The sequence below is a fragment of the Mustela nivalis genome (assembly GCF_964662115.1).
Source record: "Mustela nivalis genome assembly, chromosome: 12".
Lineage (NCBI taxonomy): Eukaryota > Metazoa > Chordata > Mammalia > Carnivora > Mustelidae > Mustela > Mustela nivalis.
In genome coordinates, this window is record NC_139031.1 from 23,207,985 (window position 1) to 23,234,471 (window position 26,487).

The window sequence follows — 26,487 nt, forward strand, 5'->3', positions numbered from 1 at the left end:
GGATTCAAGTTACCTTCCAAAATACCACAGTGCTGTTACACTCTTAGCAATTTCCTCTGGCTACTGAGTAAAATAGCTTTTATAAACTTCAAGAAACTTGAAAACAAACAGAAATCACTCTGTATTATGTCCTTCCCCACCAGCCTCACCATTGACAGGTTTCTGATGGCGTGAGTCCACAAAGTGCCTTGGGTTCTCGATGGTATACTTGAGGTCCCGGATAGTATGTGAGCCGTTCCCCTCACTCCACATGCCTTTCTTAGCTGCCTTTGCTTGTTCCTCACACTCTGAGAGCCGGTTCTGCTCAGGACTGGGACATGAAAAGGAAACACAGTGATGAGTTCAACAAGGTGTGGGGGATGTGGGGATCAGGTTCTTCTTTGAACTCTGGGTTTCTTCAGCATCTGCTCCCCTTGAAGAAACCAAAGCATTTGTTTCACATCTATGGCTGTAGGCCTAACCCTATAACTAGAAAAATCACCATGAGTGTAATTTCCGGATTCCAGACTTGTTCCCTCAAACAACAGATTCACTTCTAAGAGCATTTAATGAGAAGATGCAAGAACACACATCTCAGGACTGCTACCATCAGTGATTCCAACAGAAGAAGTTGGTGGCTCAGAAGGAAGCCTCTCCGGGGGTTACAGCCTCATTTAACCACCCCAGACTCAGGAACTGGATCCAGGAAGAGCTCGGCAGGACACAACAGAAGGAAAGTGACTAAGAACCACCCTTACTCCCTTCTGTCTACAGAACAGAGCTGGGGAATACAGAGCAAATACTGTTATTACAGATGTCACCCCAAAACTACTTACACATTCAGTAAAGACCAGCAAGCCAAAAGCAGTCTGAAAAGCTTCCTTTTGAAAATGGAAGACTCCTCCTCCACAATGCAGGAAATCAAATATATACAAGAACAGTGAAAACCAGAAGATAGACCAAAAAAAAAAAAAAAAAAAACCCAGAAATGGCTCTCCCCCACCCCCAGCCACCAACCTCACACACACATCCCTGAGCTAAAGGGAACAGCGAACTCCGAGGCCTTTCCACAATCTCAAAACATGGTCCCATCAAAGGCTATATGCATAAACTAAATCTCCCACCTTAAGCAGTAGGGGTATCAGAAGAGAGATCCCTGACCTGTAATTTCTCAAGCCTGAAGTCTTCAGTACTATTCTTTCCCCCTCTGCCCCAAAAAAGACAGTCACATCTTTGGGGACCCAAGACTGCAACCAGAATGCAATAAAAAGTATGGCTTAAGAGATAGAAGCAAACATAGAAACTGAAAAAAGGAGAAGTCAAGACAGCTTTCAAGAAAAAAGATCAGGACTCCAAGGGAGATTTCTTTGTTGAGATGGTACAACAGAGTTGGGCTTTTTAAAAATTTCATTCTGGTTGCCAACTGGATTCCCAAAAAATACTGCAATCATAATCATGCCAACAGTTCTCCTTAAGATACAACTTTAGCCTCCAAAAACACCACCTAAGACAAAGGTCTTTATTTAATTAAATTCCCACATGCTCACTCCCCAATTATAGGCTCCAACAAATGTTTGAAAGGACCCACAGAAGTTTATAGCGAATGAGTTGGCCTCAAGTCTATGAAGGCAGGAAGAATGTAAAAAGTCCATTCTTGTCTTTGTTCATCGCCATCACTGGTACAGTTCATGCAAATATTTACCTAAAGCCGTTTGTACACCAACAACAGTCATATAATATAGCAAGGACTTAATGATTTAAACAGCATCTTTAGCCTCCAATTACTGATGTAACATATCACTTTTCAGAGACTAAAGTGTTAATTAAAGCCAGCTGCAATCCATCCTACTGTGAGCCAACACTGGTGAACTTAAACATGATACATGTGCTATAAAGCTTACATAACTAACACTCATTCCCATTATCTTCACACTGCCATTAGCTGAACAAATACATTTTTACCTACTACTGATGCATCTACGCATCTACAGATCTGTAGACCAAAACGGGCTTAAAAGGCTTTGGAGAGACAGAAAATTTTCCCTGACTTTAAAGCAGAACCATTGAGCCCTTGTTGGTTTCCCTAGATCCTAAGCAACAGATTTTGCTTTGAATTCTATCTATTCACTCCACTTCACTTTTCACTGCACTTATTTCTTGCACATGATATATTATATACCTATTTGTTTATTGGTTTCCTATCTGTCTCCCCATTAAAATGTTAGCAGAAACTGTTTGTTCACTGCTGTATTCTCAGTGCCCAGAACACAGCCCAGCACACAGTAAGTGTTCAATAAATCTTTTGGGACGGATGGATAAATAGTCTGGAACTGAGTGTCTATCATGTAATTCATAGCCTGTTGGCTCTTATGAATATAGTGAATGGAAGTGCTTTGTCTCTAACTCCCTTATTTAAAGGAGTTACACATGTCAAATGCCACTAGTGAATCCTGAGTGAACTCCTGGCTCAGAAAAATCCACACTGGGGCAAGAAATGTCCTAAAAGACAGGAGAGCACTAGCAGTTACCCACTGTATGCCAGGGACAGGAAAGAAAATGCAGCAAAGTCACAGTAGAGCTGACTACACAACCTCTTTTAAGTGACCCCAGCTCTCACAGTAGAGAAGGAACTTTACGGGGATAGGAAGAGTAATAATTACTTACTTATTAGCTCTCATGCCTTCTCTCCGGGTAGCCAAGCCCTCTGCAACCAGAGACTCTGCAATGTTTTCCCCATTGGTATCTGAGGAGGAAAAAGGGAATTAAACACAAGATGCCAATCTGTCTCCAACAGTAGCAGAGCTCAAATGGAACTGCTTTTCACCCTAAGCTCCTCAAGGAGAATGATGTTGCCAGAGAACTGGACAAGGCAGCAATACAGTGTTGGGTTTTTCAGAAAACTTCTTCTCCCAAAGTGTCTAGTCTTGAGGACCCAAAAATCTATAAATCTTCTTCAGGACTTTGTTTCTAATTTTTTTGTGTATCTCCCAGGCCAAAGGCAATCTCAGGAACTACAGAGACTGAAAGAAAAGCAAGACACACACAGCAGCCCTAGAGAGTATAAAGAACTCTGACCTAAGCAGCAGGGGCCTGGAGCGGAACACAAATTCCGCCACTTAATAGCTTAGACAAGGTCCCTCAGTATCATCATTTATTTATCTATAAAATGGGAAGTGTACCCGCCACGTGGGTTCTTGTGAAAATTAAGCCACAATGTCTGTAAATCTAACACAGTGCCCAGCATACAACAGGAATTAAAAACAAAAAATTAGTCCACACACCTGCTGTGCAATCAGATGGATTCATTTAGGATTGTTTATCGTGTTTTACACAGAAAGTCTTAATTCCTCTCAGGATGACCTGCTCCAAGAGGACACCAAGACAATCTATACCGTTTGTTAAAAGACTTTCTCCTGCTCTGAGAGACACAGGGGCAGAGGTGGTGTCTAGATTTCTAATCTATCATATAACAGCAGGCAAGAAAAATGAAGGTAAACTTAAAACCCAATCTGATTAGGTTCTACATGGGCACTTGAAACATTAATTGCATTTCCATGCTACTGAAAAAGCTTTCAGGTTCTGTAAGCTCTTAAATCTCCACTTGTCAGACAAAGCGATAAAGGAAGACATCTGTGAAGGAACTGCTGCATAAAAATCTTTAATATGGCAGAGAACAAGGTCCCAGATAAACTGAAACACAGGAGTCTAGCTAATAGGTACCGTCAGCAAAGAATAAAATTCTGTAAGATTTATATTTAATACACTATATATTGACTTCGCTAAGCAGTAGCAATATACACACCAACCCCAAATCCAGCCTAAATACCTTGCCATTAGCAGTGCCCAGATTGCTAGAGGAGCAAATTACAAGCCTCTTTTCCTACCAAGGGAAGTCAAGATGAATGATATTTATACAACGAATTCTCAGGTTCTGAGGCTGAGCATGGATCACCAGAACCTTTCCACTGAGGTTACCGTTGAGGCCAGACATAGACACACACAGCTATCTGACATTAGCAAATATTACACTGCTTGTTTCAAAGCAACAGGAATCCCAAAGAGTAGAAAGTCAAAAGGAAGGGTTTAACAATAAAATGAAAACTTGAGCAATAAGGTGCCAAGATGTCAGGGAGTAGAAAGAATGAAGCCCTGGTACAAACAAGGTGTGTGGTCACAAAACCAGTCAATCAACTGCATGCCAAATAGCTTTCAGTTTCTTGGCACAGGGTGCTCTGAAATGGCCCTTGGCTGGCCCACTTCTAAAAAGTGAGTTCTGATTGCTCCTTCAAAAGGGAGAGAAATGTATTTCCCTGGACTGAACTCCGGCAACAAGATGTGGTGGATAGAATACTGAAATGGGGAATTTGTAGGCTAAGGATTTTATTCTTGCTTATACTTAGCGAATTATAAAACTGACCAAGTCACAACTGGGATGGTATTCTGAGCAAGTGGGTGACTATATTTTCTCCAAAAGTCGAAGACTAATTTTTTTAAATAAGTTCAAGGTCAACCAAAAATTCTCAAATTCTACCATTCTTCTCCATCACAAAAAGGGAGTAGCCACGAAACAGGATAAACATATGGATACTGATTATCTAAGCCAGTGTATCCTTTCATTAGAATTGGCATGGAGAGTTCCTTAAAAGAGCTGAGTGAAAATATTAAACTTTTAAGTCATTTAAACCTTTAAAACTAAAAGATATAGATGATTCCAAACATTCAGTGTCGGCAATTCCAAACATTCTTTCAGTCTGTATTTATAATCACTTCCTAGGCACGAGGTCTTATTCTAAACACTAGCATGTTATCATGCACATATGTCCAGTTTATAATGTGGGTCAATTTTAAAAATGAACTTTCTAAAAACAACAAAGAATTTTAAATGTCAACTTCCCTTAAAATACTTAGACATTTTAGTTGAAGACCGGGTTTACTTAAAAGAACTCTCAGAGGTGGTGTCTTTATCGAGCTATCTGTGCCTGCCATTTTCTGTAGTTTCAGGTAGGTCTGTGGCAGGGTAACAGAAGACTGACCAGCTATTATGGAACTGCAGTTTTGTAAGTGATAAAATCCCTGAGCAACTGCATTTTGAAGACCATGAGCTTCTATTCTGTCTAACCAGGAGCCATCTAACAATAATGCTTAAGTGGTTTATTTCCCATTACATTATCTGAATGTTGGGCAAAAGGTAAATTTGTTTCTCTTTCTGAAAGATTCTATATATTTCTGTAATTTCCCATTCAATCAAGAAGCAGACAGCCAAACTTTGGGAGGCTAAAAAGGGCATTTGTCTACCAGGTAAATCAAATGAGACCTTTCCAGGGTCATCCTGGAGTCATCCAACTCATTTTCCTAAGACCTCTACAGTTAAAATCAGAATCTTAAGAGAATGCTGTTAGCTGCTTGCTTACTTCCAGTTAGCTGACTACCCAAGTCAAAAAATTATCTAAAGCAGCTAAGTGGGAAGGTTATTTTATCAAAGAGTCACAGAATTTAATCAAAGATTTAAAAAAAAAAAAGAAAGAAAGAAACTGCTCCCGAAATAACTCCCAAAATGGCTGCTTTATGGAGAACACTCTACCAATCCTTTCAATGTCCTATTTCTGTTCAAACTCCATCCCACAATCTTATTCTGTTCCTCTCCCAATCCAAAAAAGATCAGAACACCTCCTACCACATGAGCCACCTGGCCCAGCCAAATAGCAGGCATATGTGCATGTGCACACACATTACTGAGTAATGTGCCAGGGCCAAGTACTTCACACACACTATCTCTTTCAACTCTCTCAATAGCTTACAAATGAAAAAACTAGGACTTACACAAAGGCTAAGAGTTAAATGAGAGTACATGGTAACAGAAGCCAGAATTCTAACCCACATCTACACAACTCCAAAGCCTGTGCTCTTTCCATTCCATTCCAACCATGTGGCTTGCAAAAACCCATGAGTCCTAAACAACTCTTCCTTTCCTAAAAAGCCTCAGAAGAAAACCCAAAAGACAGATAAAGGAAATAGAAGATGCAATAGGAAATCTATAGGAATTCAATTAGTACTATGACCTAGAAGGACAGAACCGTTGAGTTACACAGGCTGATGGTCTAAATATAAGGAAGGATGCTATGGGTACTACGCACACCTAACCCAAGCCAGCAAAGCAGGCACAGGAGTAAACAAGGAGCAGCAATCAGGGACACTACACCAGGAGCACCTATGTACCATGAGAGCTCCAGTACTCATAAGACTTCCAATTACACCCACAGCCAACTGTCCTAGAACTACCTCCACCAGAACTCACACCCGCCTTCCACCAGATAAAATCTGGTCTTTGGAGCAACTTTGGACTCAGAGAGAAGGCCTTTTCTCCTTGCTAACTCACCTTTTCCAAGGTAGATCATGCCATATTCTCGTCCCTGAGGAGTCTTGTTTTCTATAGTGAAACAGACTTCCTTCCCAATCAGCTTCTTCCGAAGGAACTCTCGGGCAGGAAATGCCCAGGGCTGCAAGACAAAACAAATGTGTCACATGAGAACTGCCTAGTTCCCGACCACAATCAGCATTCAAGCAACTTCATTCCTTCCATATCCTGGCCCTACATTAAGTCCTGAGGGGAATATAAAAATGAAATGCACATAACATAGATTGCATTTTTATGGGGCTCATAAAAAAGGAGGATCTATTGGGGTGCCTGGGTGGCTCAGTCAGTTAAGTGTCTACCTTTGGTTCAGGTCATGATCCTGGGGTCCTGGGACAGAGCCCCACATCAGGCTCCCAACTCAGTGAGCAGTCTGCTTCTCCCTCTACCCCTCCCCCTGCTCACGTTCATTTGTGCTCTGTCAAATAAATAAAACCTTTAAAAAAAAAAAAAGGGAGGATCCAGCAGTTGGTTTCACTAGCACATGCCCTCAAAGCAGGTAACAGAGTTGCCCAGATTCTGGCAGGACTTTCTCCTCCACTACTTTCTATTCAGAACTATAGTTTCCTTCATGAGTAATAATATTTCCAATTTTGCCAATAATTTTTCAGCACTTGCCATAAGCCAGCCATTACTCTAAATGCTTTATATTTATCAAACCACTCTTGAATGAGAAGTCCAGTCTCCAGGAACTCACCTAGTCAAAGGGAAAACATAAGCAACTACCATCTCCATTTGTTTGCCTCTTTCCAGTTTACAAAGTGCTTTCACTGATTATTACACTAGCTGAAACCAGTTCAAGGCATCATCAGAGTAAAGGCAAGGTTCTAGTACTCTTATTTCAGAGTGAGTCTCCTGCTCAAGGAAGAGCCTTGCTTCTATCATTTCCCCCACCTTTTTTAAGAACAGCAGAGCGGAGAAGGGCAAGAACTAGTCTCCCTAAAATGTTTCCTTTTCCTGCTCTATCCTAGGGCTGCACCAGTGGGACCCAGGCCCCAGAATCTTAGGGAAGACACCAGTAACAGGCCCTGGTAAGGAGTCATCTTGACAATGACATTCTTCCCTCCACCCATCTAAGGCCCTGACATAAGTGGTGAGCCACACATCCACAAAATGCGAAGTCTCCCACCCTACCACTTCTAGGATGGTACAAAGCAAGAGGTCTCCTCTGAAAGAGTCCATCAGTCAGAGGCCACCTGCACTTGAATTTACAGTCTAGACCTAGATCAGTGCCCCCAAGTTCCCTCAGAAGAGAAATGAGGAAGGAGGGGGTAAGAGTTCAAGGAACATAGGATCTGCAGGACCTCGTGTGCAGAAAAAAACGCAAAGCACGAAAGGTAAGTGTGCATAGATGTGCATGTTTATAACTGCCCAGAGCCAAAGAGCTTGGGCTACAGAGAGTAAACATTAACAGTACATCACTGGCGTGGAAAGGAAGCCTCTGCTAACCTTTTCAGACCATGAAGATTATCCCATGGGTCTATCCAATAAGCTTTTCTAAAAGAAAAACATCCAAAACATGCCAATCCAAAGATGGCAGTCCACCAACCCGCTGGGCTGATACTCAGAAAACCAGCAGTGTTACAGAACATCAGTAGGGAATGCTTCTAGGAAGACCTGATTCTGTGTAAGCGTTCTCAAAGACACAAAAACAAGCTTATCCTCATTCATCTAATGCTCTTTCCTCAAAGCACCCAAGAGCAAAAGAGCCAATCACTCGATGGTCCTACAAAGTTCATCATATTTTCATGTCCCATTTCCACCCCCTGCTCCACTCCCTAAAAATGAAAGGAGCCACCTGTCACCAAAGAGTCTTGTAATTGAAAAATGAGCCCAACTGTCAACCACATCACAAAAACTGTACTGAACAAACTAAAAAAAAAGCCTCCTCCATTCTGATGACCTCAATGATTCACTTAATTCTAACAACAACCTGAGCCATGTCCTACAGCTACCTCATGTTCAGGATTCAGCTCTGAGGCCCCACCAGTATCTAAAATTCAGTAAAACGTGGTTTTCCTAAATACCTGGAAAAGCTCTGACAAAACAAGTACTCCTAAAGGACTTTGGTAAAAACTCATTCATCAAGGGTCAGTTCACAAGGACTATCTAGCACCTATGGGGAAACCTGCAATTTCTACCAACTAGACAAAAGTCCTAAAAGCTTTTAAGACTCGCTGAAGGAGACCCTTCTCTTTAACCTTAGAACCTCATATTTTACAGCTGGTAAGTCACTGGGCAATAAGAGAAAGCCACAGTGGAGGTCTTAGAAAGGACATATACCTAATCCTATAAGAAAAAATAACCTAATTTCTATAACCTTGCTTTTTTAAAACCAGCCTCTAGAGTCATGTTCCACCCAGAGCTGGGCACACTCCCAAACCGCACAAGATTTTAGCTATGAAGAGAGGCAACTGAGAGACCCAAGGAAGCGACTGACCACATCACTCCTCGCAAGGCTCTAAGAGAGCACTCCAGAACAAATCTTTGTCCAAGTGTCCATACAGAGGACAGCCAGCAGAAGCCTATCTGCTGGAGAAAGCTACCCCAACACAGCCTCCCAGAACAACTCTAGGAATCAAGTACAGGAAAAGTTGCCCAAAGCATTTATCAAATGAGCTCCAGAATGGCCTCACAGGAAGGAAAGCTGTGGTCTATTCATGATGTCCCAGCACTCAAACTAAGAAGCAAATGGCTGTTAAGTAGCTGAGACTCCAAATCACCTCTTCCCTTTAAAATGCTCAACAGCAGGCAAGCTAGCAGCCTGCACTCCGCTCCCCGCCTCAAGCAAGGTCTAAGGTCTACTACGAGAAAATGAGTTTTTTAATTCCAATCTTTTCTTTGAACCAGGTAGACTCCTCCACTACTGAACAGATGTATGTTCAGTATGTGTATATATATATATATGTTCAGTGTATGTAAATCCTTAAAGCTAGCTACTTTTTTCCACACCCCAATGCTCAATACTTCTTATCCCATCTTCTAATCACCCCATCCACTGCCCCCCATGTGATAATAACCAATTCCTCTATGGCTCACCACCCCACCATCCTAAGTCTTAAAGGCTCCACTGAACATAGGACCGTAACATTCATCTCTGGATTTCTCATGAAACCAACATAGGGCTTCACACTTAACAGGAACTCAGTAAATCTGTGGGAAATAAGTATGTAATTCCCACAGTGCCCGCCAGTACAGTATCTAAGCTGCCTAGAGTAGCTAGGCAACGCTAGGGATTAGTGTGGAACAGGGCAGTGACAACTGGGGACGTACAGTGGAGCTGTTTTTACTACCACAGGACTTAGGAGAGAATGGGGCTTCTTTGAAAGAAGGTATCATGAGTGAAGGCAGAGAATAAGGAACCAAATGATATTTGGGACAGTGATACAAAGGGAAGCAAATGAGCCATACCATCCCTGACTCCTCCTGAATGTGAAAAAAATAGACAACATGCTCCAAAACAAAGGAAAACCAGAGGAAAAGGGTAATGCCACATTTCACAATCCACTGATCCCCAAAAAGGAGAAGCTCAGTTTTTTAACCTCATTATTCACATGTTTATTCACTGTGTATCTGTTTCATGTCAGGCACTGACTAGGCTCAAGAACAGAGATGTGAGGTAAAGTCCCACCTCTCAAAGAGCTTACAGTGTAGTAGACAAAGACATACATATAAACCTGGAATGAATGTGGGAATAACACTCAGCAGGGGAATAAATGAAATTTTGTTTCAAAAAGATCTGGGAGCATATGGAGAAAGGATTAGAGGGAAAGAGAATGTAGGCAGAAGGACCATTATGTCAGCATCCCTAGCAGACCATCAGAGTAGAAGAGAGAACAATGGGAGTAGCAATGAAGTTTTAAGAATGGAGAAGAGATCTCTTAAAGGAGGTGGACTCTTTCTAGGTCTTGATCAAGGCCTACATGTCACAGGGAAGAGCAAAGGAAATAGGGTTTCTGATTTGGGTTACCAGTTGGTGTCACTGGTCACTTGAGCCAAAGCAGCTTCAAAAGCGAGGTAGCAGGGGGGGTGGGGAAAAAACAGATTACAGCAGGGAAAAGAGAGACTGGATTATCGGATTATCAGGACAGATAAGTGGTGACTGCGGCTGAGAAAGGGTTAAATCTGCAACCATCAAATACTTCACATTTCCGGGACCTTTGAAGAGTTACCAGGATAAACAATGAGATGGAGCTGCTCTGGAAGAGAGAAAAAAAGCACGACACTGTACAAATATATGAAACTAGAATGAGGGCTGGGATCAGATCCTGTAGTATTCCCTCAGCTTGGAGAGTTCCTGTAAGATTTTACCGTACTATTACACAGAATACTGTTAAAACATTTTAGAACGAGTTCCAACTGGCCTTGTGTTCCTCTGCCCTAGATTCCCATCCACGAAACAGGAAATTAAAACCCAACCCTTCTTTCTCAGAGGCTATGTTGCATCTTTCTTCTGGGGCAATGAACTTAATCAGCCCTAGCCAGCCAGCGTCGACTCTCCTTTCATGAGTACTCGAGCTGTTACACAACACACAACTGAAAGGAAAGTAACTATTCCAAATGTTGGTCAAGAAAAGCACTTAGGGGCGCCTGGGTGGCTCAGTGGGTTAAAGCCTCTGCCTTTGGCTCAGGTCATGATCTCAGGGTCCTGGGATCGAGCCCCACATCAGGCTCTCTGCTCAGCAGGGAGCCTGCTTCCTCCTCTCTCTCTCTCTGCATGCCTCTCTGCCTACTTGTCATCTCTGTCTGCCAAATAAATAAATAAAATCTTTAAGAAAAAAAAAGCACTTAGGATCCAAAATCTGAAATCTACTAAGAGGGAGTTAATCTTTAGGGCTTGGTCTAACAGTATTAGTACTAATAGTACTGGTATTTACAATAGAAATTAACAAATAGCAGTAGTGATATATATAGCAGTATATATATAGCAGTAACATTTATCAAGCACTTTACAGACACGTGCTAAACACTTGACATGATCTTGTTTCATCCTCACTAAACAACCCAATGTCTACACTATCACTATTCCTAATATGTGTGGTCACTGATGGAAGACCAATGAAAAAGAATTTCTTTGGCCTACCTTGTCATCAGCCCAAGAATCTAATTGGATTGCTGCTAACAGAATTACGGGGGACTTTTCTCCATTTTCTAGAATATGGATTCATTATTATAATTTAAACAAAATGCCCCTTTATTATAGATTTTTTAAAACTTCATGTTTTCCTTAAACAGAAGATCCCCTGAGTTGCATTTTCTTCTTCACTTCCACATCAGGGAACAGCAGAGGTAAGGTGAGGTACCAAACTTGCCCAATTATCATCAAGTTGCAGAAAGGACAAGTAATTACAATCCAGAAATTTCACTTATGATGATAGCCAAGCACTACTTAAGAAGAGACAAAAACTGAGGTTTCAAAGTATGGGAGCCAAGAAGACTAAACCATGCCAAATTTGGACTCACAGTAGTTGCTAGGAGATGTAAGAACTGAAGGAGTCCAAAGCAGACCACAAAGACAGCAAGGTGGGCAGGAGTTAGAGGCAGGAAAACAGGGCAATGGAGGGGATGCTGGGACACAGGGTCAGAAGTCTCTCAAATCACCATAACACAATGGCTCTTGACTACTTGTGAGCCACAAGCTGCCTTAAGAAACCAATTAAAACTCCCTCCTTTAACAATGCATGTTTATACAAAACTTTGCAAACAATTTCAGGGGGTTCAAAGATGCCTTTAGGTGTTCATGGATCCAAGTTTAAGAATCTGTAATAAAGCAGAGGCACACAGTATACTACTATTTATGAAAGGAAGAGTGTCTGCCGGGACAGGTGGTAAGTAGCTCTGGAAGGAGATACAACACACTAACCACATCAGTAGTCCCTGGAGAGAACAAGATTTCTTACTCTCTAACCTTCTGAATTTTGAACATGAAGAATTCAAACATAAATTAATAAAAGAACTCTGCCATAACCAACAGCAACCTCAAATGACTGAGACAACCTGGCAAATATTCCAACCTAAGCCAAGAGAAGGAGTGAAAACATGGACAAACCAGAAAAGGCTCCAAGCTTAGGGGAAAAGGCAGGAGAAAAGGGCCAGAGACCAGGATCACTGCTAACAGTAGTGAATATGTAAACCCATGCAAGCCATGACACAGGTATGTCCAGACCCTCACTCCCATGATACAAAACTAATACCCAAAATACACAGGAAAAGATTACAAAACTTGCATTGGTCTAGGAGATTGGGCTACAACCTAGGTCCACAGCCTCAGGGAAGCCTCTGGAAGCACCTACCTCATCTGGGGTATCTTTTGCATCAGGCTGAGTTGCGGCTGCCCGGCGCGCAAGATTTCCGGCTCGAATGTTGCTTAGATTGATCTGCCTCTCGGGAGGAGGCCCGCCACGAGGCTGCCCTCTGACAATGATGGCACAGCCTGAGAGGACCTACAGAGGGAGAGAAAAAGAAAAAATTAACTGTCTAGAGGTAAGATTACCATAACAGGAGTTGTTCACTTACTGTATCCCCAACATCTCGAACAGTACTTGGATCCTTGGAGGCATTCAAATATTTATGCAATGACTTGTGAATGGCTAAATGAATGGGATTGTTTTTAATTTCTTTTTTTTTTTTTAAGATTTTATTTATTTATTTATTTGTCTCAGAGAGAGAGCAAGAGAGCACATGCGCCCAAGCGGGCAGAGTGGCAGGCAGAGGCGGAGAGAGAAGCAGGCTCTCTGCCGAGCAAGGAGCCCTATGTGAGACTCAATTCCAGGATCCTGGGATCATGCATGATCAGAGCCGAAGGCAGAGGATTAACTGACTGAGCCACCCAGGCGTCCCTGTTTTTAATTTCATAAGAGAAATACTTACAGAAACATCGGGCTAGCTTCTCAAAAGATGGACCCAGAGATAGTAGAAGGAATTAAACAAACAATGGAATAATCATAAAATAGACTGTTCAGGATAAAGAGGCATGTGAGACATGGAGATGAATGACGTTTGTAATTTCATCCCAGTGAGCACCACCACCATGTTCTTCTCAAATATTAAGAAGTTAATGTCTTGCCATCCACACATCCCATTCTAGGATGGAGGCAAGGAATGGAAGGCCTAAGAAAAAGGGAAGCTGAAGGAAGAAGCCCCTAAATCCATCTGCAAGGAAGTGAGTATTGGGCAATGCTACACTTCCGTTGCAGACAGCACTCAGTCTAGAGTAAGGAAGACATATGAAGTGATCTAGAAAGTCCACGCTCTCCAGGATTAAAACAGAAAAATCGAAGAGGCATCTTACAGCTTCCGAGCACAGTAGCTCCTTTTAGCTCTCTAAATCAAAGGCACCAGGCATAAAACCCACTTGCAAAAGAGCTCTGAAGCTCGCTGGGATTTAACTTAAAATACATGCAGGGGAGAAGAAGGGAGGATTTCAAGTGGGAGAAGAGAAGAAAAGGCGTAGAGAAAAAAATGACAAACGTCACCCAGGCTATTCAAGTTGTCTTCGCTCAGCGAGGCACAATTTAATGAACAGATGGGTTCGGGCACTGGCTTCACTAGATCTGAGAAACTCCCAATCTCAACGTTTCAAAATAAGTATTTGCTGAAAAATTAGGAGATAGAAGGTTGAAGAGTTCTGCCAACAGAGAGGCCTATGGTAGACAATACCATGGAGTTTTCTGTAAAGAAATGATGCCTAGAAAGGAAGGCACTCCTGTATACATTTGCTTAGTTAATACTTCGCCCTTGCCTCTCCACGTTAATTAGTGCTTTAAATTGTGAAATATAAATACTGAAGCACATTCAAACACACACATACACATTAAAAAATAAGCAAACAACTGAGTAACCACCACCCAAGTGAAGGACTAGGAACGCTGCTCGAACCTAGGCTCCCCTCTGTGCCCACTACTTACAGCCCCTTCCCCTGTCACCATTATGAAAATCCTTCCCTTGCTTTCCTGTACAGTTTTACCATTTATGTCTACATCTCTACACAGTATGGTTTCATTTTTTCCTATTTCTGAACTCTCTATAAATTAAGTCTACTGTGTGTGCCCATATGTAACTTGCTTTGTTTGCCTTTGTTTTGTTTTTCTTGGTGAAACTCATCTGTGTTGATGCAAAACACTTGTTTATTCACCTTCATGGCTATATATTTCATTGTATGAACAATTTTTATCCATCCTACCAGCTTTTACAGAAACTGTCGGACAAATACACATGTCCCAATTTTAAAACAATAGTGCTCTGATTAACATCACAGGATTCTCAATACTTTAATCATATAGACCTTAGTCTAAATAGCTCTTCTCTGGCTACATCAGGACAACACATAAAAAAGACAGTCTTTCTCACCTAGTTACAAGTCATGCTCTTCATTTATACCCTTTCTGATCAAGTGCTACCAGCAATTAAACTCTACAGCTTCCAACCAAACAGCCTTTCTAACTGCCTCTCCTGAGAACCCATGCCCTGGGCATCAACCCTAGCAACTGACGTTCTAAAAAGACAAGCTTTCAAGGTGAAGCCAGGAACTGGATGCTTGGTGTTCCTGAAATGAGAAGCACCAAAGAATGTAAAAGGAAAGAGCTGGGATCGGATTCATTTATAGTCCAGCCTCTGCAAGCAGCAGAAGCAAGAGCAGCATACTGCAGAATACCTGCGCTTGAAATCATTCACGCACAAGTTCTGAATGGGGCTGACCAGAGCCAAGCTACATACAGGATATAAACCAGAGCATTTGTCCCCAGTGCCTGGTCCTCAGTTGTAGACAACCTTTCACAAAAAGTAAAAAGCACTCCCAGGAGAAGCAGTACTTCTCAGCGAGCCCAGCTGGGAAAGCTAAGGTCCATCTACAAGAAAACCCACCTTAGCTGACCAAGGTAAACCCTGATGAGTAAGCACTGACCTAGGCTAGAGGGGGGAAAGGTGCTTATTTCTCAAGTCTGACCCCAAAACAAAACAAAACAAAACAAAAACAAACAAACAAACAAAAAAACACCGAAAGTTCAAGAACAGAGTGACCATTGAGAAGAATCCCTTTGTCCCTAAATATCAGAAAGGTGCCTGCTACCTCTAATGCCTCTACCTAGTAAACCAGATCCCTGGGGGGTAATGGGTCTATAACTATTACCCTGGCCCCATAAAGTGTTTTGGCAAACAACTTGTGCATAGGAATTTTGCAAAACTTCCTCTGTACCTCCTCGCCTCTCCCTGAATGCTATTTGGAAGACTCAGAACAGCTCTGCATTATTGCACCAAATATGCCATTCAGACAACAGTCAATGCTTGGATTAGTATTGGAGAGAGAGGACTTCCTTTACAGGTTACTTGACACCTTTTATACTACTGAGTGTACAAATTCGGGTAGCAGGCACCAATTCAATCTCCTAACCATAAGAACAGATGCTCATTGTGGCAGGCACCGCTATTCCTATTCTCCCAGGAGGAGAGCACTGACACATGTAGATCTTTCCTATCAAACGTGCTCCCCTCATTCAGCCATAGCCTTAGCAGAGAAACAGGAAAAGACTACGTCTGCAGACCGTTAAGAAAGAAGAGACCTATCTACAAGAGAAGAACTAGTTTCCTTCCTACTATTTACAGGAACTGAAATCGCATAAAGGAGGTGTAGTGTGAGTTGAACTACCTCCTTTTCAGCTTCTAAGGATTGTTAAACTCCTTCCACTTGCCTTATTTGCCAACAGGCTCTACTCAAGTTCTTCCTCAATTTAAAAAAAAAAAAATTTTTTTTTCTTTTAAGAACTAAAGCGAGGTGAGGGGGCACCAGAGGAGGAGATAGGAGAAGGGAGGGAGGGGCAGAGTGAGAAAGTGAGAATCTCAAGCAGGATCCACACCCAGCATGGAGCCCAGTGCAGGACTCAATCCCATAATCCTGAGATCATGACCTGAGCTGAAATGAAGAATTAGACACTTAACTGACTAAGCCACCCAGGCGTCCCCCTCAATAAAAATATTTTAATGGTCTTCTCTTATGCAAGGTTCTTCACCAAATAAAGCTAAGGAGAAATAGCTTCTGGAGGAAAAAAATATTTAAAGGGTCTTTAAAAATGTAAAAGACCAAACGTTTATGTCAAATTTAACTTGAATCTCCTATAGCACCAAATCATTTTTCCTCTCTGAAAGACCTGACACCTAAGCAGATAACATTTATAATTTTTATTCACTGACTGATTCATTTATTCATTTATTAAATATATGCAAATCTGAGTACCTACTGTGTGCCAGGTGTTGTTCTAGGAAAGTGACATACTCAGTGAAATAAAACAGACAAAAGTATCCACTCTCAGAGAGCTGACATTCTAGTAGGAGGAAACAAACAATAAACATAAGTAAATAAAATACAGTGTTTATCAGAATTTTAATTTCAGAAGAATCATGTTAAGACTGAGAGGAAACTGTCACAGATAATTGTTCTGCCAAAGCTGTACTGATTCATGTTGCAAACTTTCATGGATGCAGTAATTATCCTTAATTGCTAATTTATAGGGCATAAAAAGCAAGTCATATGGTAACTGCTTTATCCAATTATATTAATAAAATGACATACTCTAGAAAAACGATATTAGCCCTACCTGATAAAGTAGGAGGTTTGTGAAAACAGCTGTCACAATGAATCAGTTTGATTGAGGTTATGGATTAGACATTTCTCAGCTCTGCCAATAAAGATTGCAAAGGGACTGGTGTGATTCAGAGGACCTGGCTTCAGGGCACAAGTTAGATGGTGACAAAGGCTGAGACAAGCCAGCTATGCAGGAAAATAGGGACTCAAACTGTTCAAACCCACTTACAGGTTTACAGGGAGATTTACCTACAGTGAAACACCTTATAGGGAGCCACTAAAATGTTGCCCAGCAACAGAATACCACATTAAAACTTCACTAGATCCTGATAGATGAGTCGGTGTACGTAACTCTTAAACCCCCCAGACCATAGACATTAAGGCGGAAAAAACCTTAGCTATGCTATATACTTAAGGAAAAGAAAGTGATGGTACAGGAATCCATTTAAGTTTGGGGCACCTGGGTGGTGCAGGTGGTTGAGTGTCCAACTTCTGGTTTCAGCTCAGGTTGTGATCTCAGGATAGTGAAATCAAGCCCCGCATCAGGCTCCACACTCAGCACAGAGCCTGCTCGGGCTCCTCTCTCCCTTGACCTCTCCCCCTTACACATGCTCTTTCTCTCTCTCAAATAAATAAATAAATCTTTTTCAAAAAGGAAAATCCATTTAAGTATGACAATAAAGCCAGCATTTTTTTTTTCACAGTACCAAGAGTAAAAGTCATCTTGGCCTAAGAATGGAATCTTATTAGCTGAGAACATCTCATTAAGCTCTGCAAGGAGAACTAGATTAACAGATATATCTGCCTATTAAGATTCAAGAGGAATATCTTAGCAACACCTGCCAATATGGAGACCTAATATAAATAAGGGGAGCCACTTGATGAACATTAATGTTACCAATAAGGCCCAAAATAAACCCACATGTTTATGGCCAAATGATTTTCAAAAAGGGTGCTAAGATAATGCAGTTGGGAAAGAATCTTTTCAGTGAAAATGTGCTGAGAAAACAGTACCTGCAGGCAAAAGAATAAAGCTGGACCTCTACCTCACATCACATACAAAACTTAGCTCAGAAAGTAGCCAACTTAAATGTAAGAGTTAAAACTACAAAACCCTTAGGAAAAAAAATACAGGTATAAATCTTCATGACTTTGGAGTAGGCAATGGTTTCTAGACATGATGCCATCTTACAAAGCACAAGCAAACAAAAAAAAAGATAAACTGGCTGTCAAAATTAAAACGTAGGGACTCAATGAACACTATAAAGAAAGTGAAAAGACAGTATTTACGAAACATATCTGATGAGGATCCAGTGTCTAGAATAAGGAACTAATAGAACTCGATAAAAAAAATTTAAAAAAAAGACACAATTAAAAAAGGGAAATAGATGTGCATATACTTTGCTAAAGAAATATACACGTGATCAATAAGTACATGAAAAATACTCAACATCATTAGTCACAGGGGAAATGCAAATCAAACCTGGGCGGTGTCTGGGTGGCGTTTAGTCAGTTAAGGGTCTGCCTTTGGCTCAGGTCATGATCTCAGGGTCCTGGGACAGAGCCCTGCATCAGGCTCCCTGCTCAGCGAGGGTCTGCTTCTCCTACTCCCTCTGTGCTCTCTCTTTCTCTCTCAAGTAAATAAGTAAAATCCTTTAAAAAAAAAAAAAAAGTAAAATCCTTACCAAAAAAAATGCCACAATGGTTCCTTCAGCCTCTAGGATAGCTTTAATCAAGAAGACCAACAATAATAAGTGTTTGCAAGGATGTGGAGAAATTAGAACCCCCCTACATTGTTGGTAATCTAGTCATTCTGGAAAACAGTGTGACAGTTCCTCAAAAGTTAAACAAAGCATTATCATATGACCTAACAATTCCACTCCTAGGTTTATACCCAAGAGAATATGCCCACACAAAAACTTGCACACAAACGTTTATTCCAACACTGTTCATAAGAGCCAAAATGAGTGGAAACAACCTAAACGTCCTTCAAATATGAGTAAATAAAATGTGGTATATCCATAAAATGGAATATTTGGAAATAAGAAATGAAGTACTGCTTAATACTACATGAACGAACCTAGAAAACATTACAGTAAATTGAAAGAAGCCAGACAGAAAAAGCTACACATTTTATAATTCTGTTTATATGAATGTCCAAGACAGGCAAATCCATAGACAGAAAGAGCATTAGTGGCTCCAAGGGCTGGAGGCAGGGGAGCTAATGGGTATAGGGTTTATCTTTTCACGTTCTAGAATTCGACAGTGTTGAACATTATGTAAACACAGTAAAAGCCACTGAATTGTATACTTTAAAAGGGTGAATTTTATGGTGTGTGAATTTATTTCAGTAAAATAAAAATTTAAACATCCAACATGGAAATACAAAACCTTGGTGGCATAAGATGTATGCTTTGCTATAGAGCATTCCCCTATCTAGATAGGCAGGAAGATTAGACGCTTAGCTGATCAACACTAACAAAAAAACAAAATTGTGTTAAAAAGGCAGCTGACTCAGAATCAAAAGTTAGGGATGGTGACTCACCAAAAAAAGTAGAGGGCTACTGTAAACTTTCAAGTCCACTAGAAATAACAAGGTAGAAGTCACAGGAAGGAAGGAGAATTTCAGCGAAATCTGCAAAGCTCTAAAATGATGAAAACAATATAAACGCTTCCTGAGAAAGAAAACATCAAGGAGAATGAACTCCTTTCCCTCTGGGGCACAGAGAGAAGAACCAGGAAAGTCACTGGGCAGAAAGAGCCATGGTGCCATCTGGAAACTGGGGACAGTCATACCCCAAGCTACAGGGGCAGGGGCTGCATGTCAGAGTGACAGAGCAGCAGGCCCTTCCCTGGACAGGCATTTTCTCTACCTAAAAACACCAACAGGGGATGGGGAAGGAGCTGTTGTGGATAGGGTAGGAAAGCTTTTATTAGATACAATTTCATGAAGCAAAAAACTATTAAAAAAAAAAAAACCAACAGAATTAAAGAGTAACTGAAGAGAAACTAAATTGGGGAAAATTTCAGAAGTATATCAGGAAAAAGCTTCTTGGCAGCCAGAGCTGTTGCCTCCACAAGAAGAATCATCACTTGAAAATTAAAAAGTCATTGAGACAAAGAGCAAGCAATCCCGGAAGAACATAAGCTGTGTGGTCTGGGAGGTCTTTCCCAGAATCTCGCCAACACAGCCAGCTTTTTCTTTCTTTTTCTGGCAAGAGCAGAAGGCAAACCTAAATTAGAAGCCCAGCATTCAAACACGATGAACTGGAAGCCTGTGGCCTCAGGGCAAGTTATTCATTTCACTGGCTCTGGGCGCACCAGCACATTCGACGGAGCCCAGCAGAAGCACCCGCTCCTTGCTCCTTGGGCCAGCTCTACAGCAAACTGGTCCTCAGTTAGAAAATCGGGCAGTTTACACCTCACAGGGACTATAACAATCATCTACAGAGAGAGGGCAGCTAAAGAGAACACCTAATCTGTGCCCTTTTATTTTAGAGATGAAAAACCTGCACGTAAAACAAGTGAAATGACTTTTGCTGACAAAAAATACTAATGGCTGAGCACAGACTGAACACGAGGTTCCCCAGGCCTGACGTTCCACTATGCCAACACATGTAGAAACAAGTATCTGGGGAGCAGAGGCCTATTAAGCGGTATCTGAAGTTACCTGCAGATTAAATCTGAGGTTACCTACTGATTAAATCTCTTTCCGAATTACAATCTCCATTTTTTATGTGTCAGCAGAGCAGGTGTCAAAGACTAAATCACTAAGCAAGGAAAGCTTCCATGGGCTGGCTGCCTGAAATCAAACCAACACTTCTTAAATACCACCATATGCAAGGCAAGCAGAGACCTAAGAGTCCAATGTTACAAAAGAACACCCAAAAAGGAAACACAAAGGAAGACAACTCCAGAACGATAAAAACAGGACTGGCAAATGACAGCCCGCTGGCCAAATCCATCCTACCGCCTGCTTTTGTACTATCTATGAGCTAAAAATGGCTTTCACATTTTCAAATAGCTGGGGGGAAAAAAATCAAAAGGGTATTATGTAACATATGAAAAGAGTATGAAATTCAAATTTCAGTGTCCATAAATAAAGTTTTATTGGAATATGGCCAAGATCATTTGTTTGTCTATGGCTGCTTTCACACTGGAAGCAGAGTTGAGTAGCTTCAACAGAGACCGTATGGCCTGCAAAGCCTAAAATATTTACTACCTGGCCCGTTACAGAGTCAGTTTGCCAACCTCTGATGTATTATGACAAGGAAGTGAGATGAAAACTAGTCTTATGGTAGTCTAAATAGCAAGTGCACAGCAAAAATAAATTCTGGACTACCACTCCAACTTATACAAACTGCTCCTTTTTGTAATCAGAGAAGGGACAGTGGTATGTGGCAGTAAGAATTTAGTTTCAGAATCAAATCAATGTGAGTGGTAACCTTTGAAAGTTAACTGGCTCTATCTGCCTCAGTTTCCTCATTCATAAATATTCATAAAATACAGGAGACTACCCATGAGGGTTGTAATGAAATCTGAACAAAAATAGCTGGCCAGGGGCACCTGGGTGGCTCAGAGGGTTAGGCATCTGCCTTCAGCTCAGGTCATGGTCCCAGGGTCCTGGGATCAAGTCCCACATCAGGCTCTGTGCTCAACGGGAGCCTGCTTCTTTCTCTCCCTCTGCCTGCCATTTCTTCTGTTTGTGCTCTCTCTCTGTCAAATAAATAAAATCTTTTTTTTTTTTTTAATAAATAAAATCTTAAAAAAAAAAAAAAATAGCTGGCCAAAAGACCCAGTAACAGCCAATATTGCTTAAGAAATGGCTCAGGGGCACCTGGATGGCTCAGGGAGTTAAGCATCCGACTCCTGATTTTGGCTTAGGTCATGATCTCCGGGCTGTGAGATCAAGCTCCATACTGGACTCTGTACTCAGCAGGGAGTCTACTTGGAACTCTCCCTCCCTCTTCCTCTGCCCCCTCCCCGCACCCAAAATAAATAAATCTTTAAAAAAGAAAGATGGCTCAAAGTGTAGTCTCAAGTAAAGACTGTAAGAATATGTACAATAGAAAAAAGTGCACATTTCCTCCAGGAGTATAAAACATCAAAATCATGGAAAATTCACCAAAAACTGAATTCAATCAGAAAAGATTAAATAATCCATAATCTACTTTCCCTATTTATCAGCTAAGATACTCCTGTCTAGGAGAGTATCTTTAAGTGCTTATGTCAGTATCTTGGTCCTCAGAGGTTATGGTAAAGAAGTACTATAACTTACATCTGCACTGAACTTTATCCCTGATAAAGTGTGGTGACACTCATAGCCTCAGACGACCATGAACTCTGAAATCAGTCTTGAGTCTAAAAGCAAATTCATGTGAAAAAGCATTCCAAGCACTGGGTATTCCCTCACATATAAATGAGAACAACACTACTATCACCATCCTCTCTGGGTTGTTGCGATGACTAAGTAAGATGCCTCACAGTACCTGACACCTAGCAGGTACTCAGTAAAAGCCAAGGACACATTGGTCTCTCTCCCCTCCCCCACCCTCACTCTCCACCCCTCTTCATCCTCAACAAATTGGAGCAGGCACATTTATCCTCACCTTGCAACAGAGGAAACTGTAGCACAGTTATGTGGTACAGCTGACCTAGAACCCAGGTTTTCCTAGCACACTCCCAGGAAACACCAAATGCTAAATTTTTGAGAACTGTGAGTCAAAAAATTGGCACCTAAAGGTGATGGCAGGCAAAGTAGGTGAAAAGAGTCAAAGGTACAAGCTTCTAATTAAAAAATACATAAGTCATGAAGATGTCATGTACAGCATGGCAACTACAGATAATACTGTATTGTATATTTGAAAGTTGCTAAATCTTTTTTTTTTTAAAGATTTTACTTATTTACTCAATAGCAAGCGAGAGAGAGAGAGAGAGAGAGAAAGAGCGAGAGAGAGAGAACACCAGCAGGGTGAAGGGCAGAGGAGGAGGCAGACTCCCCACTGAGCAGGGAGCCAGCCTGTGGGATCCCATCCAGGACTCCAGGATCATGACCCGAGCAGAAGGCAAGCATCTAACGACCGAGCCACCCAGGCGCCCCTGCTAAGAGAAATCTTAAAAGATCACAAGAAAAAAAGTTCTGGAATTATATATGGTGACTGAGAGTAAGCATACTTATTATGGTGATCATTTTACACTATCCAATATCACACTGTTATGTTGTACACCTGAAACTAATATATGTTGTGTATCAATTCTACCTTAAAAAAAAAAAAAAAAAAACTGGTAGCTTACATAAAACGCCAAGGTTGTAGCTTACTCCTGCACAAATAAAGCCTCACCATGAAGGAAGTAACTCAATCTCTGGGAAGCCCATACCAGGGGTGTCCCCAGTATGACAGTCCTCTGCAGAACCAAGTCCTTGTTACTCGATGCTGAGCTCCACTGTGGTCAAGGACCCAGAGATTGAGACACTTACTCAGAAATAAGAGAAGAACTCAGGAAGAACTATATGGCAGGCAAATGTGAGCGTCATTTCACAGAAATCCATTCCAGTTGTCAAAAGAAAACTTCAAAGTGAGCGACAGTCACGTGTAAAAATTACCAAAAGAAGAAGAAGAAAAAATTAATTGACTTTAGAACATAAAAGATTATCCCTAAAGGACTCTGACCCCTCTACTGAATGGTTATGGTCAAGTACTTGGACTATAATAAAGGGAAAGAAAAATTACTGCAGTGAGCAGGGCTTTTGTTGGAGACTTCACTGTTTAAATTTAAAGTGGCCCCCAGGTGTCATCCTGAAGTGATCTTAAGCACAAAGAAAGATGCTGTGACGTTCCTTACAGAGTAAAGGTTAAATAAATTTCATTCGGGCATGAGTTATAGTGCTTTTGGTCATTAGTTCAATGTTAATGAATCAACAATATATATTAAAATAAGATGTCTTTAAACAGAAGCACATACAGAACAATCTATCTATTAGGTACCTATCACTTGATGAATATATAAGGACCAGAGGCTGGCAGGAACCTAACCCTGTATCTCTTACGGGAGAGATGGTTCCGTATTCTCTCATTCACAACTTTACAGAACAGAACTACCATGAATAAGAACTATAATACATTCAGAGAAAACAATATGGCAGCTGAGGACTCTAGATGAAGGGAACGTAGAAGTGATGTGTACTATCCTTGCCATGTTTAAGTAAGTTTGAAATTTTTCAGGTAAAGTTTTAAAAAAAAATTTAGGTGCTAAACATACCAGGCTGCCTTAGAGTCTTATGACAAAACAATCACTAAAACTGGATCTCACTGGTAGTTCTGAAGATGGTGGTTGGTTTGCTCCTCACCTCCCTCCCTCCCCTGCTCTATGCACACAACACTAAGGAAATGAATGTCAAGTTGTTACTGTGTTGCAAGGACATCTTTTGATGTGATCCATTCACCCCTGCACTTTCTTCCTCCAAATAAAATACAGTGCTTTCAAATCACAGAATTCAAATGTCCTCTGAGTGCACAGTTCAAAAAGGCAAACACACCCAAAAAGGGTCTCAGGTTTTAGGGAGAGTCCCTCTTTCTTCCTAGGTTAGTCAGCTGCTGGGGATTTTTAAATTTACATGTGTGATCTAATTAGGTTTTATATTCAGCAAACCAGAAACTCCTTAATGTCTCAAAAGTTCTAAAAAACAACTGATGGGAGTTCAGTTATAGTAATGGAGAACATTTTGTGTGTGTGTGTGTGTATGTGTGTGTGTGTGTGTGTCAGAGAGAGCGAGAGCTCACAAGCAGAGGGAGCAGCAGGCAGGGACAGAAGCAGGCTCCCCGCTGAGCAAGGAGCCTGAGGTGGGACTTGATCCTTAGGACCCTGGGATCATGACCTGAGCCAAAGGTGGACAGTTAACCTGTTGAGCCACAGACGTCCCAGTTGAGAATATTCTATAAGAGACAAGAGCACCAAACACATTTTTAGTTTCAGTGAAACCTTATAAGCGTGGCTATGGTAATCTCTTTACCCTTCAGAGTGATCCTTTTTTATTATCAAAGAGGAACAGGATTATCAAAAACAATGCCTGAGGGGCGCCTGGGTGGCTCAGTGGGTTAAGGCCTCTGCTTTCGGCTCAGGTCATGATCCCAGGGTCCTGGGATCGAGCCCCACATCGGGCTCTCTGCTCAGCAGGGAGCCTGCTTCCTCCTCTCTCTCTGCCTGCCTCCCTGCCTACTTGTGATCTCTGTCTGTCAAATAAATAAATAAAATCTTTAAAAAAAAAAAAAAAAAAAAAAAAACAATGCCTGAGTCCCCCACGCTTATCTAGAGGGGTGTTTGGGAGATGCCAAAAGAAATTCTGTTAATATGCAAGGCACTGGATTTTCTTGGTTCTTAACAAAATCCTAAAATTTCCTCCTCCTGTCCCCCATACATCTGGCCTTCTCTACAATGCAAGTTGTCCAGATCAAAAGGGAGGACAGTAGAGTAGGGTTTTCAGCAAACATGCGGAGGGGACAGAAGAAGGGTCTCTGCGGCTAATCACCTCCCGCTAGAAAGCACCGCCCAGTTCTATCACTGCAGCCATCGCGGCTACAGACTGGAGGGAAAAACGACCCAGTTCAGTCCCATCATCTTTCAACTGAAACAAAAGAATTTTAAAAAGGCATAAGTGAGAAGGATGCACAGAAAGCCTCTGAAAAAGATTACAGACCAGCAATCACTTGAGAACCTGTTAGAAATGCAGACACTCCAATTCTACCCAGGACCTCCAGGAGCAGAATCTGCATTTCAATAAGACCCTGGAGTGATGGGTATGCACAATAAAGTTATTGATTGCCAGTCTCTATCCCCACCCTAACTGCCTAGCTCAGAAACATGTTCTCCAGCAAATTCAGCTTAGGTGTTTTCCTCAAAGAGGCCAACCCAATTCTCAGACTGGTTGGGATAGCCTTGCTTTATGTACTCTCTGACTACTCTGTATTTCTTTCACAGAATACATCACAACACTAAACAGAGGAGCTGTTTACTGCTGGTTTTTCCCAAGAAGCTACAAGGTCTGTGAAGACAAGGACAAGGTCTACCCTACTCATCCTCATGGCCCCAGAGCATAGAACAAGACCAGACACAAAGGAAGCATTATTGTTTTAATAAATGAGTGGCCCTACTGTGTATAAAGCACAGTGCCAGGCTCGGGAGAGAGGGCCCAAGAACAATCAAGACATGGTCCTTGTCCTTAAACAACTCCTAGCTTACCGGATTTCTGATGAAGCTAACAAGAGCCACAATCTCAAGAGCATGTGCCACACTCACAGCTGTTTTCGTATTTCTCTGCCAAATGACAAGCAGCCCGAAGGCCTGCCACCCACCCCCTCGGCACAACCCACAGACAAGCATGTCCTCACCTTAGTCCTCCTCCCTTAATCCAGGATTCTCCACTTCCAGAGCTCATTACCTTGCCTGGCCTTCTCTCCGCCCTCCCTAATGCAGCCCCAACTATCTTCAGCTTTGTTCCATGCACCCCTAGGAAGTTTGTGTT

The 26,487-nt window shown here is 41.6% G+C and overlaps 1 protein-coding gene across 1 annotated transcript in view; it reads right to left on the reverse strand.

The window, feature by feature from the left end:
* Window positions 1-26,487, reverse strand: part of SND1 (staphylococcal nuclease and tudor domain containing 1) — a 411,376-nt gene that overhangs the window by 367,922 nt on the left and 16,967 nt on the right. The window contains exons 2-5 of the mRNA XM_082694082.1: window positions 12,685-12,834; window positions 6,356-6,476; window positions 2,644-2,722; window positions 150-310 (exon numbers count right to left, since the gene is read on the reverse strand). Of these exons, the coding sequence (XP_082550208.1) occupies window positions 150-310; window positions 2,644-2,722; window positions 6,356-6,476; window positions 12,685-12,834 (511 nt within the window). The remainder of the gene's footprint in view (window positions 1-149; window positions 311-2,643; window positions 2,723-6,355; window positions 6,477-12,684; window positions 12,835-26,487) is intronic.